This window comes from Oratosquilla oratoria, chromosome 20 (assembly GCF_046742065.1).
Source record: "Oratosquilla oratoria isolate Oo_2021 chromosome 20, ASM4674206v1, whole genome shotgun sequence".
NCBI lineage: Eukaryota > Metazoa > Arthropoda > Malacostraca > Stomatopoda > Squillidae > Oratosquilla > Oratosquilla oratoria.
In genome coordinates this window covers 909,541-926,290 of record NC_134796.1, presented here as the reverse complement: position 1 = coordinate 926,290, position 16,750 = coordinate 909,541, and the positions used below count along the sequence as shown (strand labels likewise).

Below are 16,750 nucleotides of genomic sequence, written 5' to 3'. Positions count from 1 at the left end.
TCTCAGTATCATTTGGCTTTCACGGGAAGAGGATGTCCGCCGACGCTCTACTCATTTAATCATTAAACCACCACAGCTTTGGAGTGTATACATTTTTCCTGCCAATACCAGACTTCTTTGATGCATTGATGGCAGTCATTTCCCTGTGTGAAACTGTGTTTTCAGGGTACAAAGTTTTTTGGTAATGTCTTCATTCCGCACATTACATTTTGTTAAAGAAAAGAAGTCAGCTTTCGATGTTTGTACTTTTTATATTTCTCATCTTATATTCTTTGCACTTGATATTCCAAATGGCTGGGTACTGCTTTAGTAGCTTAATGTAATGTAATATAATAGTCTTCGTCTACTCGAAAGGCTTTGCGGAAGTTGCTTGTGCCATTGTATACTAGGAGAGCGAGGCTGATTAATTATCTTCATATACAGGACGTGACAGTGATATCCATTATTTTTCGACACTCTCAGATAAAATGCACCAACCGAAATTAACATCCTCTGATTTTTAATGCTTATACTTACTTCAGTAAAAATAATTACCTATTTTTAGTTTTATCTTATAATCAAATTAACAAAGCCTTAGCACACACCAGTAAGTAAAATTTATAACATTAAGAGTCATGTTTTTAATTCTAAATACACTTATGCAGCAATTTATCTTGTATATATATATTTTTTTTATTGGTTTCCAAATTAGCTAAGTCACCCCTTTGCCTCATGAAATCTGAGACTATTGAAAATTCTAGCGCTAATAGGAAACTACGAGCCTGACTGCGAAAGGTCCCATTCTAATGTGTGCCATTTATGGTACCCACAACACCGGGAAACCTTTAGGGTTGATTCACACTATCGGTCCGGTCGCGCTCCACTCCCGCTACGCTCTCGGTCCGGTCCAATATTGTCTCATTAATTTCAATGGAAGCATTCACACTGGCGCTCTCGCTCCAGTCTCGCTCCGGTCACGGTTCCGTCAAAAGATATTTTTACCGGAGCGAGACTGGACCGTGAGCGCCAGTGTGAACTCAGTTGCCACGGTCCTGCTCCACTCCAGTCGAGATTCAGCCTTCATATAAGCAAGTAGTGTTACCCTCTGTCCTACCAAACCATGGATAATCCAAAGGAAACACCACAATGGGATCATGAGAAAGTTAGAAAAATGATAAAAATACATTTTCTTTTTATTTATCACTGATACAATGACAATGCGTACAGCGAGGATATTCATAAGCACCAACTGAATACAATATAACTTACAAAACTTACTTTAATTTTGTGGATTTATATGAAATGCTAATAGAATTAGTCAAAAGGTAAACCAGAGCTGTATGACCTGACTTCGCTGAACTACAGTGATAATGTTTGCATACTTATCATATTGCCAAGGTACTGAGAAAAAAAAATACACATTATGAACCCAAGAAAGAAATTCCATATGTATAATAACAACCTATTATCCACTGCGGAAATGCATCTCCTTAGCTCACTCAACAAATATTCCTACACAAGTTTGTTTGTCTACTTATATTTTATCATTATGCCAAGGCATTGAACCAGCTGGGGAGCTGAAATAATCTTTCAGTGTTTCTCTCGCGCCAAAAGCCTCCTTTGTAGCATTTCCCCCTCTTCCTCTCATTGGACGTACTGTGTTTGATGGAGGCATGACAACAGTATCTGGTAATGCAACAGCATTTGGGTGTATCAGATTGTGAAGTATGCATGTTGTTGTAATGATTGCATTAGCGTTAGAAGGCATAGCTTTAAGTTTCCTTAAATATATTCTGAAGGTTTGCACTAGAATACCAAATGTGCACTCAACTATCCTCCTGGCTCTAGATAATCTATAATTAAAAATCCTCTTCTCTATCTTATGTTCAGTCTGTGAACCTGGGTAGGGCCTCATCAAATTTCTCTTCAGCGGGAAAGCCTCATCTCCCACTATAACGTATGGTGCAAGCACATCAGTGCCAGGAAGTGCAGCATCTTCTTGTACATTTCAAGTCATCCTCAATTTTGGATAGTATTTTCTCAAATGTTCCTTTCTTCATTCTGAAATAGCTGTGGAATTTACTCTCATCATCAATAAGACGAGGATACAGAGTATGAAATTCTCCTTCAGTCTTCCTATCTTGCAACATCGGATGAACCCACAATCTCTTTCTTTTTCTATTTTGTTTTCCTTCTTCTTCTTCATCAAGTGCAATAGCGAATATTGCCAACTCGGCGTCAGAAAAGTCACACTTCCTTCGTAACTGATGGTAAGACTTCTACTGGTATCGAGGGAGGGGCGATGACGGGAGCGAGAGCGGACCGTACGTGTGAATGCCTCAGAACCGAGAGCAGACCGAGAGTGGAGCGCGACCGGACCGATAGTGTGAATCAACCCTTAGGGTTGATTCACACTATCGGTCCGGTCGCGCTCCGCTCCGGTTCTGAGGTATTCAGGGTTGATTCACACTATCGGTCCAGTCGCGCTCCGCTCTCGGTTCTGAGGTATTCACACGTACGGTCCGCTCTCGTTCCCGTCATCCCCCCTCCCTCGACACCAGTAGAAGTCTTACCATCAGTTACGAAGGATGTGTGACTTTTCTGACGCCGAGTTGGCAATAATCGCTATTGCACTTGAAGCCCCCCCCAAAAAAAATAGAAAAAGAAAGAGATTGTGGGTTCATCCTATGTTGCAAGATAGGAAGACTGAAGGAGAATTTCATACTCTGTATCCTCGTCTTATTGATGATGAGAGTAAATTCCACAGCTATTTCAGAATGAAGAAAGGAACATTTGAGAAAATACTATCCAAAATTGAGGATGACTTGAAATGTACAAGAAGATGCTGCACTTCCTGGCACTGATGTGCTTGCACCATACGTTATAGTGGGAGATGAGGCTTTCCCGCTGAAGAGAAATTTGATGAGGCCCTACCCAGGTTCACAGACTGAACATAAGATAGAGAAGAGGATTTTTAATTATAGATTATCTAGAGCCAGGAGGATAGTTGAGTGCACATTTGGTATGCTAATGCAAACCTTCAGAATATATTTAAGGAAACCTAAAGCTATGCCTTCTAACGCTAATGCAATAATTACAACAACATACATACTTCACAATCTGATACACCCAAATGCTGTTGCATTACCAGATACTGTTGTCATGCCTCCATCAAACACAGTACGTCCAATGAGAGGAAGAGGGGGAAATGCTACAAAGGAGGCTTTTGGCGCGAGAGAAACACTGAAAGATTATTTCAGCTCCCCAGCTGATTCAATGCCTTGGCAAAATGATAAAATATAAGTAGACAAACTTGTGTAGGAATATTTGTTGAGTGAGCTAAGGAGATGCATTTCCGCAGTGGATAATAGGTTGTTATTATACATATGGAATTTCTTTCTTGGGTTCATAATGTGTATTTTTTTATCTCAGTACCTTGGCAATATGATAAGTATGCAAACATTATCACTGTAGTGCAGCGAAGTCAGGTCATACAGCTCCGGTTTACCTTTTGACTAATTCTATTAGCATTTCATCTAAATCCACAAAATTAAAGTAAGTTTTGTAGGTTATATTGTATTCAGTTGGTGCTTATGAATATCCTCGCTGTGCGCATTGTCATTGTATCAGTGATAAATAAAAAGAAAATGTATTTTTATCATTTTTCTAACTTTCTCATGATCCCATTGTGGTGTTTCCTTTGGATTACCCATGGTTTGGTAGGACAGAAGGAAACACTACTTGCTTATATGAAGGCTGAATCTCGACTGGAGTGGAGCAGGACCGTGGCAACTGAGTTCACACTGGCGCTCACGGTCCAGTCACGCTCCGGTCTCGCTCCAGTAAAAATATATTTTGACGGAACCGTGACCGGAGCGAGACCGGAGCGAGAGCGCAAGTGTGAATGCTTCCATTGAAATTAATGAGACAATATTGGACCGGACCGAGAGCGGAGCGGGAGTGGAGCGCGACCGGACCGATAGTGTGAATCAACCGAACCTAATCTCCCAATGTTCGGTCATTTGATCAAGTTTTTCCTCCAGATTTGCTAGTTGGGGGAGGCTGGTATCCGCCCCCCCCCCATTAAATCCTTGGAGGTTATTATCCTCACCTTCCATTGAACTGCTCTTATCTATGTTTCTAATCTTTACATTTTTGTTAGTCGCATCACCAAAATCCAAATCATCGGTCTGTCTTTTGTTTACAAGCCGTTTGACCTCTTGGACCAAGCCTTCCCTTCCTCATTACCTTCCATTTCCCTCAGTAATCCCTCCCCTTCTCCTTTTTCCGCTACACCACGAGCAATCCCCCCCCCCTGTAAATACAATAGGTACTTTCTTTGCTTTGGGATCCACGAAAAATTCACTTTTTCTTCAGAACGTACTCTACGCCATCCATCCGATGAAGTGTGTGTATTTACCTAGCTGTATTTTACAGGAAGGGGAGCTATGCTTGTGGTGTCCCATTTTCATATCTCATTTTATCTAAACTATTTTTAAATTCATGTATTGTTTTTGCACACACCACTTTCTCATCTAACTTGTTCCAACTGTCTACTACTCTGTGAGGAAAGCTGTTCTTTTTCAGGTCTCTTCTATAGCTGTCTTTTTTTATTTTCATTCCATGTCCTCTTGTATTTCTCTCATCCCATTTTATCAGATTCTATCAGTAATTTCTATGCCTTTCATGATTCTGTAAATACCTATCAAATCTCCTCTCTCTCTTCTTTGCTCTAGTTTATGTAGTTCAAGTTTTGCTAGTCTCTCTTCATATGATAGTTTTGAGAGTGTAGGTGCCAATTTTGTAATTGCTCTTTGTATTCTTTCAAGCTTTCAATTTCTTCATCCATATCATTAATATATATAGCAAACATTATTGGGGCCAGAACTGTTCCTTGTGGAACCACGCTTATTACTTCATCCCATTTTGAGTGTTGGTCTCTTATCACTACTACTCTCATTTTTCTTTCTTGCAAAAAGTCTTCCATCCAATTTAGCAGTTTGTCCATCCAATGAAGTGTGTGTGTGTGTGTATTTACCTAGTTGTATTTTACAGGAAGGGGAGCTATGCTCGTGGTGTCCCGTCTTCATATCTCATTTTATTTAAACTATTTTTAAATTCATGTATTGTTTTCGCACAAACCACTTTCTCATCTAACTTGTTCCAACTGTCTATTACTCTGTGAGGAAAGCTGTTCTTTTTCAGATCTCTTCTATAGCTGTCTTTTTTAATTTTCTTTCCATGTCCTCTTGTATTTCTCTCATCCCATTTTATCAGATTCTATCAGTAATTTCTATGCCTTTCATGATTCTGTAAATAGCTATCAAATCTCCTCTCTCTTTTCTTTGCTCTAGTGTCTGTAGTTCAAATTTTGCTAGTCTCTCTTCATACGATAGTTTTGAGAGTGTAGGTGCCAATTTTGTAATTGCTCTTTGTATTCTTTCAAGCTTTCAATTCCTTCATCCATATCATTAATATATATAGCAAACATTATTGGGGCCAGAACTGTTCCTTGTGGAACCCCACTTATTACTTCATCCCATTTTGAGTGTTGGCCTCTTATCACTACTCTCATTTTTCTTTCTTGCATAAAAGTCTTCCACCCAATTTAGCAGTTTGTCCATCCGATGAAGTGTGTGTGTATTTGCTTAGTTGTATTATACAGGAAGGGAGCTATGCTCGTGGTGATCCGTCTTTGTATCTTTCAGCATAAAGTTTTTTCTCTAAATTTTTAATAGTATTTCCACACACATATAATATATATATATGTATATTTATATGTGTATATATATATATATATATATATATATATATATATATATATATATATATATATAAAATATAACTCAACGAAGACCCACTGTGATTCATGTACAGTTCCAACTTAATCTATATCCTTGATTTCCAGTCATCATATTTAGATTTGAGTTCATGTATTGGTCCAGGTTAAGCCATATCACCTTTTAAGCTATTCCAAGTATTTATGTGAATATATGGAAAAGTGCATTTCTTCTTCACATCCTTTAGACATGCAGTCTTCATTGATTTGTTCTTGTGACCTCTTAAAGCCCTCCTATCATTAACCAAGAGATCTCTTCTGTTAATGTAGTCTGCCCCCATTGGTGATATGAATACTGTTGTAATCATGTCGTATCATCTCTTTCTCTTTTATCTTTCAAACTTGGCAAATTCAGTGCTTTTAGTGTATTTTGTGTGCAGCTGTTCCTGTAACACCTGGATGGGAGCAGTTGCCTGTTGCCCGTGAAAATATAGAGAAAATGCAGTTGAAGTTTGTAAGAGAGATCTTTGGGCTAATCTGGAGACAGTGTCAGCCCCTTTGGGTTGCACCCCCATATGGGGGTTAGTCTTGATGGGTTTTGAAGGTCAGAAACAAGGAGACATTTCTCTCTGATATCCATTTCATGTGACCATGACCTTCAGGTCACCATCATTGGTCTCTCAACTGAGCTAAGGAAATAAAAGTTATTGTAATATATAAGGTTTGGTACTGTAAATATAGATATGCCTTTATTTACCTACAGATGCAACAAGGATGCAAAAGAGCAGCACAGGCTCCTGCCCCGGTTGTGAAGGAGGAGCCAGAAGAAGAGGAAGAGTAAGTATTTGTAATTATACACAATTTGTAGCATTTGGGTTCCCTAGAAATCTGGCCACAACCACTGTCTAATCTCGTAGGCCTTAGTGTAGAAAATGTTGCCTCAAGTTTCACTGACTGCAAATCTGCCTCCCCACACAGGCTGTTAACAGTTCTCAGGTTTTCCCATAGGTCTTTCTATGAAGAAACTGTGGACTTTTGTCTGTATTGTATTAGTGTGGGATAGTTTCAGTTGCACAAACTTACAATAGCAGGAGGAAGGAAAATGTTGCTGGTTATCAGTTGTTCTTGTATGAAAAGGTGGGAGAAATACATCTGGAAATAAAAGTGTTAACAAGTTCTGAGGATGAGTAGCAGGACATTTATTCTTTCTGATGTCTGTCTTGCAGGACCACCACTAGAAGGCACAAATCATTTGTACCTGATAACTAGAAATATCATTGTAGTTGTCAATTCCTTGTGATGATGTTTTATTTATTCGTACATTTGCATAATATCTCTCTTAATTGATATTGTGACTCCTTCATCAGAGAACCTCCTGCAAAACGTCAGAAGGAGCTGGGTGAGACCAGCAAGCTGCCAAAGGCCATAGAAACTGTTAAGCAGGAAGGCACAACAAAAAAGACAGTTAGCCCTGACGAATCGTTGGCAAGATTGTACGAAGGAGTAAGTAATAGGTGTAGATTGATGAATCTGACATCAGATAGCATATCAGTTCAGGTGCTGAATAAATGAGCAGAGAATGTGAATGAAGCAATCATTGGCAATTTCAAGAGCTTATAAACCTCTTTGCTAGGGATAGTGTGGTACTACTCACTAGAGTGGGGCCTTGGGAGAAAAAAAAAAAATATATACAGGGTGCGGCAACATAACTTCCTTTTTCCAAAAGGCAATAAAACAAGATGTATAAATCAGAAAGGTTTTAATTTTGTTTCATAATTATAGTACATATTTAAAGTTTTGTTTCACACAGTTTTGAAAATCATATCAGGTAGGTGACGTCCCCCATTGTCCATACACTGCATATACCGATTTCGGGTGTTTGTCATGATCCTCACCAGCGTATCAGCGGGTATATTGGCAATTTCTTCTCGGATGTTGGCCTTCAAGTCTGGTAGGCTTCTCGGGCGGTTGACATAAACACGGGATTTCAAATATCCCCCCAAATAAAAATCACAAGGGGACAAATCGGGGGAACGGGCTGGCCACTCCAAATCGCCCCTTATTGAAATGAGGCGCTCCGGAAAATGTTCCCTCAAAACAGCCATCGATGCCCTTGAAGTGTGAGCCGTTGCTCCGTCCTGTTGAAACCAAATATCCCCTAGGTCCAATTCTTCAATTCGTGGGAAAAAAAAAATCCTCCAACATGTTTACATACCGGTCTGAATTCACTGTCACTGTGACCTCATTTTCTTCAAAAAACCAAGGACCAACAATTCCAGTGGAGGAAATTGCACACCACACTGTGACTTTAGGTGAATGCAAAGGCCTTTCATGCAATTCATGGGGATTGGTGTCAGCCCAGTAGCGCATGTTTTGTTTGTTGACGCATCCAGTCAAATGAAAATGTGCTTCATCACTAAAGTAAACAATAGCGTCTTCAGGAACGTTTTCAAGAAGTGCCTCACATGCGTTCCTTCGTGAAGTGAAATCACGTACGGAGAGTTCCTGCACAATCACCATCTTGTAAGGATGGTAATGAAGGTCATCGTGAAGTATTCGCCTCACTGAACGATCAGAAAGTCCAAGGGCAGAGGCATGTTTGCGCGCAGAACGCCGTGGGGATTGCAAGACTGAAGCTCTCACTGCCTCAATGTTCTCAGGTGATCTGATGGGCCGAGGTACTCCAGTTCTTCGTCGTGTAGTACTCCCAGTTTGCCTGAACGTAGTGACCCATGTAACAATTGATTTCCAGTCCGGAACAGGGCCTCTCGGGGGTACATTGAAACGATTTCGAAAGGCGCGCTTGGTTGCAATAACAGACTGACGATTCGAAAAGTAAGCTTCGACGGCAAACGCACGCTCCTCACTACTCCAACGCATGATAGCGACTGACTGTATTTCCAAGAAAACTTTCAGAACGGCCCTGTCAAATTAAACCACGCCCACCCCGTTATTACTTCTACAGCCAGATTACCACGCATTATAAAAAAGGAAGTTATGTTGCCGCACCCTGTATATACACTGCCTTAAACTACTGATAGTTCCAATCAATAAACATAGGGTCAGTTCCTTTCAATTACTCACTTTGTATTTGTCCTTATATCACTGAAGTCTTGCTGAATAAAACAAAATTTAGCTAACTTGTCAGATGCATTTAAAAAAATAAACTTATGGTTTGTTTACAATTTTAAGTGCATTTTCTAAATGTAGTTGTTTTTCAATAGGTTGAAGTGCGTGAGGACTTTGCCTGTATACTCAGTCTAACTAACATTGATGATAACCAAAACAAGTTCTACATCATGCAGGTGGCTAAGGCTGGCAAGAACTATGTTTATTTCACCAAATGGGGACGAATTGTAAGTGAATTATGTTTGTTTCACCAAATGGGGACAAGTTGTAAGTACATAGATGCTCAATGAATTTACCTAGTTGTATTTTGCAGGAAGGGGAGCTATGCTGGTGTCCCACCATTGTATCTCTCAGTGTCTAGTTTGCTTTTAAACTCGTGAATGGTTTTTGCACTTACTATTTCATTATCCAGTTTGTTCCAAGTGTCTAAAACTCTATGTGGAAAACTGTTTTTCTTCAGTTCTCTTCTATAGCTATGTTTTCTTAATTTCTTTCCATGTCCTCTTGTGTTTCTCTTGTCCCAGTTTAGTAATTCTTCTCTATCAAGTATCTCTGTGCCTTTCATGATTCTGTAGATGGTCAGTAGGTCTCCTCTCTCTCTCTTCTTTCCTCCAGTGTCGGTAGCTCCAGTTTAGCCAATCACTCCTCATATGATAGGTATGCAAGTGCAGGTGCCATTTTTGTAGCTGCTCTTTGGATTCTTTCTATTTTCTTTATGTTCTTTTTGGTACTGGGGGACCACAGTGTCGCCGCATACTCTAGTCTAGGCCTTATCAATGTAACCAAAATTTTTTTTATCATGTCTTCGTCCAGGTAAGCAAAAGCCACTTTTATTGATCTTAGCAAGTTGTAAGTCTTCCCGACAATTTTGTTAATCTGTGTATCATAGGACAAGTCGTTTGTGATCATAACTCCCAAGTCTTTTTCGGAACCTACTTTCTTTACTTCCTTGGTTCCAATTGTATATTTTCTTGATATTCTGTTTTTGCTTTTTCCAAACTCCATTATGCTACACTTCTTAGTATTAAAATCCACTTACCATTCCTGACTCCAGTTCCATACCCTATTCAGATCTTCTTGCAGTGCTTCACAGTCCTTATCAGTTTCTACTTTCTTTAACAGTTTGGCATCATCAGCAAAGAAGCTCATGTAACAGTTCACGCCCTCGTCCATATCATTCATATAGATAGCAAATATTATTGGAGCCAGTACAGATCCTTGCGGTACTCCACTGATCACCTCTTTCCAATCTGAATATTTTTTCTGAGTACTACTCTCATCTTTCTTCCAGTCAGGAAGTCCTCCATCCATTTTAGAAGGTTACCTTGTATTCCTCCTATGTGTTCCAGTTTTTTTAGTAGTTTTCTGTGTGGTACTTTGTCAAATGCTTTTTGCAAGTCTAGGAATGCACAATCAGCCCATCCGTTTCTTTCTTGCACTATGTCTATTAGTCTTGAGTAGAAGCATATCAAGTTTGTGGTGCATGATCTACCTTGTCTGAACCCGAATTGTCTTGGGTTTAATATGTTGTTATCTTCCAGGTGTTTTACCCATCTATTCTTGATGATTTTCTCACAAATTTTGGCTATAGTGCTTGTTAGTGATACTGGTCTATAGTTGGTGGGTTCTTCCTTGTTTCCTCCTTTATATAGTGGTACAATGTTAGCATTTTTCCAGTCATTAGGTATCTTTCCTTCCTTGAGTGAGCTATTTATTATGATGTGCATTTTGTCTGTTAGCTCTTCTTTGCATTCTTTTAGAATCCAATTTGCAATTCCATCCGGGCCATGTGATTTTCTGACGTCCAGTTTTGATAGATGTTCTGATATTTCTTTTTGTGATGTTGTAAATTCACTCATGTGGGGAGAATGTTTGTTATTATCTACGTCCCAATTTTGTATTTTCTCTCTGGTGAAGACAGATTTAAAGTGGTTGTTCATGATTTCGGCCATCTCTAATTCTTCTGTGTATTCTATATTTCCTTGGCGTAGTTTCACTAGTTCCTGTTTGGTTTTAAGTTTACCATTTACATACCGGTAGAATAGCTTGGGCTGATCTTTGCATTTATCTATAATATCCTTCTCATGGTTCCTTTTCTCCTCTCTTCTCACATTAACATACTCATTTCTATAGTTTATATAAATTTGCCATTTGCTTTGTTTTTTGTCTTTCCTCCACCTTTTCCAAGCTTTGTCCCTTCTATCTTTTGCCTCACTGCATCTTTTGTTGAACCAACATTTAATGTACTCTCTCTCTCGCTTTTGTCTTGGTACATGCCTGTTTACCCCTTCATTGTAATTATCCAACAGTATGTTCCATTTCTCTTCCACTGTTGTCTCTTCCATATAGAATTTTTCCCAGTTTGCATTCTGGAAGAACGTCTTTTGTTTTGCAAAGTCTGTTTTGTTGTACATCAATCTTCCTTTCCTATGCTTTTCGCTCCTCTTCATTTCTATTTCTTCCTTTAGTACAGTTTCGATGAGTACATGGTCACTCTTTCCAATTGGTGTCTTGTAGTGGACTTTGTCCACTATTTCAGGTTCCGTTGTAAATATTAAATCTAGTTTTGATGGCTCTTCATTGTTTCTGTACCTTATGTTTTCACTGACCCACTGGGTCATTGTATACTCCATGGTCATGTCTAGCAGTACATTGCCCCACACGTCATCTCCTCGTTCTGTCATGTTGTCCCAACAAATTTCTTTGCAATTGAAGTCTCCCATAATTACTAGGTTACCCTTACCCATTAGTATCTCATTTAGTGATTTTCTTGTATCTTCTAGCATTTTTGTGTGTTCGTTTTCTTTCCAAGCATTCGTTCTTGGGGGCACATAGGTCACCACAAACTTTCTACTTTTTATATTCTTGAATGTGTCAGCATTGTTGGTGAACCTCTCACTGCAGGAGGTATTTTCCCAAACAGTATTAAAGTGTATAATTGTAGTTGGAATAAGTTGGAAATGTTCTTATTACAGAAGCGTGACCTGGTTTCTGTGTTTACAGGGAGAGCCTGGACGACATGATGTGAAAGGTGGTCTCACTGAAAATAAAGCCATTGCAGCCTTCAAGAAAAAATTTAAGGACAAGACCAGGAATGATTGGGACAAAAGGGACAACTTTGAAGCAAAGCGAGGGAAATACACTCTCATTGAAATTGGTGAGTAGCATGTGTTTTCATTAACACCTTACCTGGGGGTTGCTGGTCTTCCGCAAGAACTGTTACAGTAGGTGGATTAATCTTGTAGGGGTACTAAATAGGTTATTATTCTTAAAGAAAATCACAGAAGACCCACACTGTTACCCTAGGGTAAGTAGGAAAGTAACAGATATTGTAATTACTTGTTCAATCCTGTGGACTACATTCTTTTGATCAGGGACTGTTTTCCACACAGAGAAATACAGATCGATTTTAAATTTCCACCATTCCTTCTTTCTGGTACCCTCCTCTATACCACTGCATTTCTTGTCACAAAAGATTACTAAATAAAGGTACTAAAGACCTGTCCATCTATCTGTGTACCATGGGTGACTTTCTCCTTAAAAGGGAGGTAACCATTTCTTTATATTTTAACCCTTTTGGTGCAGAATGCAGATATATACCCTAAAAATTTATTACCAATAATTGCAGAAAGCAGACTACACCACAGATTTAAAAAAAAACAACTCTCCTTATGTTGCCAGAACCAAATCGCCCATAGTGACCTCTGAATATCATGCCAAACCTTGCCAACCCAGTATGTGCTGCCATCTATGGCTCACCACTGCAACTAACCTGGTTGATGTTTACATCAGTTTCTTTGTGTTTTCAGGATATACTGGACATTTTAGTGTTTCTGCATCTTCTTCAACAATATAGTATTTATTACACTATATAATGATAAATGCTTGGGTAAGCTTATAAATACAATACATACACATACATACATATACCAAGGCTTTTTCCCCCTTCTAGGGAGGTAGCCAAAAAGGAAAAGGCATAAATCATTCCCACCCATTCCATCCCTTAATACACTCCACACCCCTCCACCCTCCCTATCTTAGCAACTCCTGCATGACAGGTCATCCCTGCACCTTATCCACTGCCCTGGGTCAGAAGCAGTGTCACAAGACACAGCACATCCATAGCAAGGCAGCTTCATTAAATTGGCAACCCCCCCCCCTCTCCGTCCCCCCATGCAAAAAGGAGAAGACAGGGAGAAATCCCTTCGGGCTGCGTCAAATTTTGCTCACACATACTACCTCACCCCCCATCCCCCCGTCCATTCCACCTCATGCATCACAACATCATCATTATACATCCATTCTCCATTCACCCCTGTCTTCTGTCCTCTCCCGTCCTTCCTCAACAGACATTCCCCTCTTCCCCAAAGCCCCATTCACCCCATCCATCCACCTAAACCTAGGACGTCCCCTCATATTCACTCCCTCCACATCTGTCTTCCATACCTCTTTTACTAGTCTTTCTTCACTCATTTTTTCCAAGTGTACAAACTATCCTAATACTCTTTCATCAACCCTATCTCCCAACTCCCTTTCCACCCCTGTTCTCTTCCTCACCTCCTCATTTCTCACTCTATCTAGCCTAGTATCCCCCATCATACTTCTCAGACACCTCAGCTGGCTCACCTCCCAATTTTCTTCATTTTCTTTAACCATCTCCAATTCCTGACCCACTACCCTTGCATTTACCTCTGGCGCCACCCCATCCATGTATAAGTTGAACAGCCAGGGTGACATAACGCATCCTTGACGAAGTCCCACCTTTACCTCAAACCACTCACTCTCTCCATTTCTAATCCTGACAAAAGCTCTACTACTCTCATAAAAACTCTTGACAGCTCCCAAAAGCTTTCCTCCTATCCCATATATCTGCATAACCTCCCACATTGCCTTTCTGTCTACCCTGTCATAAGCCTTTTCCAGATCCATAAAGGCCCAAAAAACATCCTTCCCCTTTCCTATAGCTTTCTCACATATCTGTCTTACCACAAATATCTGATCTACACAACCTCTACCCATCCTAAATCCACACTGTTCCTCACTAATTACTCCCTCTGTTCCTCTCAATCAAGATCCTTCCATAAACCTTCCCAACTACACTTAACAAGCTAATCCCTCTGAAACTACTACATTCACACTTGTCCCCTTTTCCCTTGTTAAGTGGAGCTATACAGGCACTCTTCCAGTCCTCCAGTACCCTACCCTCTCTCCAGCAAACATTAAATAACCCCACTAGCCAGTCCAAAATCACTGCACCCCTTTTTTTTAGACATTCTGCATGGCATCCATCCAGACCAGGTGCCTTACCTGCTTTTATCATCTTAACAACTGCCTTCACTTCATCCTTCCTTATTTCTCCTCCATTTTCCTCACTCATCATTCTCATTTTCTTAGCATTTCCCGCTGCAGCTATCTTTCCCTCCCTATCCTCCTTCACATTTAGCAACTCCCTTAAATATTCTGCCCATCTTCCCCTTACTGCCTTCTCTTCCATTATCATCTCTCCATCTGCACCTTTTACCTTTTCTTCTCTACTTGATTCACCTCGTCTTCCTCTCTTAATTTCTTTCCAAAACATCTTTTTATTACTTTCAAAATTTTCTGTCATACTCTTACCCCATTCTACACCTACTCTCCTCTTTGCCTCCTTTACCTTGTGGTTTACTTCTCTTCTCTTTGTACCTCTCATATGACTCCTTCATCCTATTTTGTAATCAATCTGTGAAAGCTCGCTTCTTCTCTTCATCTACCTTCTTTGTTTCCTCATCCCATCATTCACTACCCTTCCTTCTATTTCCTCCTGTCATTCTTATTCCACACACCATTTTTGCACACTTTGTGACTCCTTCCTTGAACCATCCCTATTCCTCCTCCACTCCTAGCTCTTCTCTATCCTTCACTCCCTCCCACTCCTCTCTCAGCTTCTTGTACTCCTCCTTTTCCTTTAAAGAGTTCACTCTAAGCACCTCCCTACCTTTTGTCCTTTTCCTCTTTCTCCATTTATCCTCCACTCTCAACTTACCTTCCCCCCAAAAATTATCTGATATTCCCCCATTCTCTCCCCTTAGAACATGTACATCCTTAACTCTTCCTATTATACTCCAATCTACCACTACATAGTCCATTAACATTCTATCTACCACCCTTCCATCCACCACCCTCTCCCATGTGCACTTATGCTTGACTTTCTTCCGAAACACTGTATTTGCTATCATTAACTCTCTTTCTAAACACATCTCCACCATCAACTCTCCACTACAATTCTTTCCTGGAACTCCACATTTCCCAACCACTCCATCAATTGGTTCATTTCCTATCCTGGCATTAAGGTCTCTCAGTACTACTACATTGACGTTCCTCCCTAATCACTCTATGCACTCATTTAAATCTATCCAAAAAGCCTCCCTATCTTCTACACACTTCTCACTACCAGGCCCATATGCACTTACAAAAACTCACATCTCCTTTCCCAGTTTCACCTTCATCCACATTAGCCTTGAAGAAACCTCCTTCCACTCCACTACACGTTTAACTATGTCTTCACTTACTAGTATAGTCACCCATTCTCTCTCTTGCCCTCTCTTCACTCTTGACACCCTCCCAAACTCAAATTTGCCCCTCCCTTTCAACTTAGTTTCACTCAGTGCCAATGCATCCATTTTTCTTCTCACAAACATGCTGCCTATCTCTTCCTTTTTATTCTCATCTGCACCACATCCATACACATTAAAAGACTCTAACCTTAGGGTTCTAGTTGGAAAACTCGCAGGCCCTCTTATGTCTGGGTTTTTTTTCTCTAGTTATGACTCAAGTGGGAACACTGTGGCAGTATTCTTTCTCCCCTACCACAAGGTTCATCAAAAAATGAAATGAATACTCAGAGAAGTAGTACAGCATAGTAATAAGAGTGGGGGTCAGCATAACAGAGGGCCAGTTGCAGTATAATAAAGTAGCATCATTTATCTATGAATAGAGATTTTCTCTATCATAGACGAAATGATGTGTGGCTCTGGTCCATTGGGGCACCCAATGTAGACACTAAAGTATCAGCTGCATGCTGCTAAGCAGCTTTTAACCCCACAATAACATGCAGCCAATACCCCAGACAGGGGTAACAATCTTGACATGCAAAAAAAGCAATAAATAAATTGTACCACACACCGCATTAAATCAGTTACAACTGAAAAGAATATATATTCTGGATGACTACATAAGTATACACATCAAATGGCTAATGTATTGGACTAAATGCATTAAATTCTTCCTTGTAGCCTACTATAGTCCCATTTCCTCTTATCAAATTTACACTTAACCTTCAATATCTTGTATCCAGGTGACTCAAATTTCATAAAAGTCAGAGATCTGCACAGGAGTAATAACTACCCTTGGACAGCACCACGATCTCTATTAGGGCCTGTACCAATGCCTGTATGTCAGCCATAGAAAAATGTATTCAGTTGGCACTAGTTATAAGTAATGAAATACAAATACCACATGTCATAATGATTATTAAAGTACAGCAATCTTTATGATCTACATCACTGGAAATTTTTAAAATTTGGAAGCTGAAACAAAATTAGATTACCTGTAAACGGACTAAGAATGCTTGATCCACTTCTCCATCCATACTGTTGGAATGATATGTTATGAAATTTTGCCAATGGTCAGTGACGTGATGAACTATGTGGCGAATGAGACGACTCAGCCTTTTCACCACTCCTCGATACCTTACCTGAGCAATCATAAAAAAGGAAAGATTCTCTTCAATGATAGCAAATTTACAGTTACCACTGCCAACTACCAGGATACTACACTCTGTCTATAGTAACTTGGCAAACATTTCCTCCTCTAATATTAACCACT

General features: G+C 39.9%; 2 protein-coding genes across 3 annotated transcripts in view; one reads left to right on the top strand and one right to left on the bottom strand.

Moving 5' to 3' along the window:
- Positions 1 to 12,492, top strand: part of LOC143036367 (uncharacterized) — a 27,087-nt gene extending 14,595 nt beyond the window's left edge. For both annotated transcript variants that reach the window (XM_076203619.1, XM_076203618.1), the window contains 4 exons: positions 6,522 to 6,595; positions 7,126 to 7,261; positions 8,983 to 9,114; positions 11,891 to 12,492. In XM_076203619.1, the coding sequence (XP_076059734.1) occupies positions 6,522 to 6,595; positions 7,126 to 7,261; positions 8,983 to 9,114; positions 11,891 to 12,052 (504 nt within the window). In that variant the 3' untranslated portion in view covers positions 12,053 to 12,492. The remainder of the gene's footprint in view (positions 1 to 6,521; positions 6,596 to 7,125; positions 7,262 to 8,982; positions 9,115 to 11,890) is intronic.
- LOC143036368 (uncharacterized) overlaps positions 1 to 16,641 on the bottom strand; it is an 18,590-nt gene extending 1,949 nt beyond the window's left edge. The window contains exon 1 of the mRNA XM_076203620.1: positions 16,473 to 16,641. Coding sequence (XP_076059735.1) covers positions 16,473 to 16,631 — 159 coding nt within the window. The 5' untranslated portion in view covers positions 16,632 to 16,641. The remainder of the gene's footprint in view (positions 1 to 16,472) is intronic.
- Positions 16,642 to 16,750: the final 109 nt, after the last annotated feature.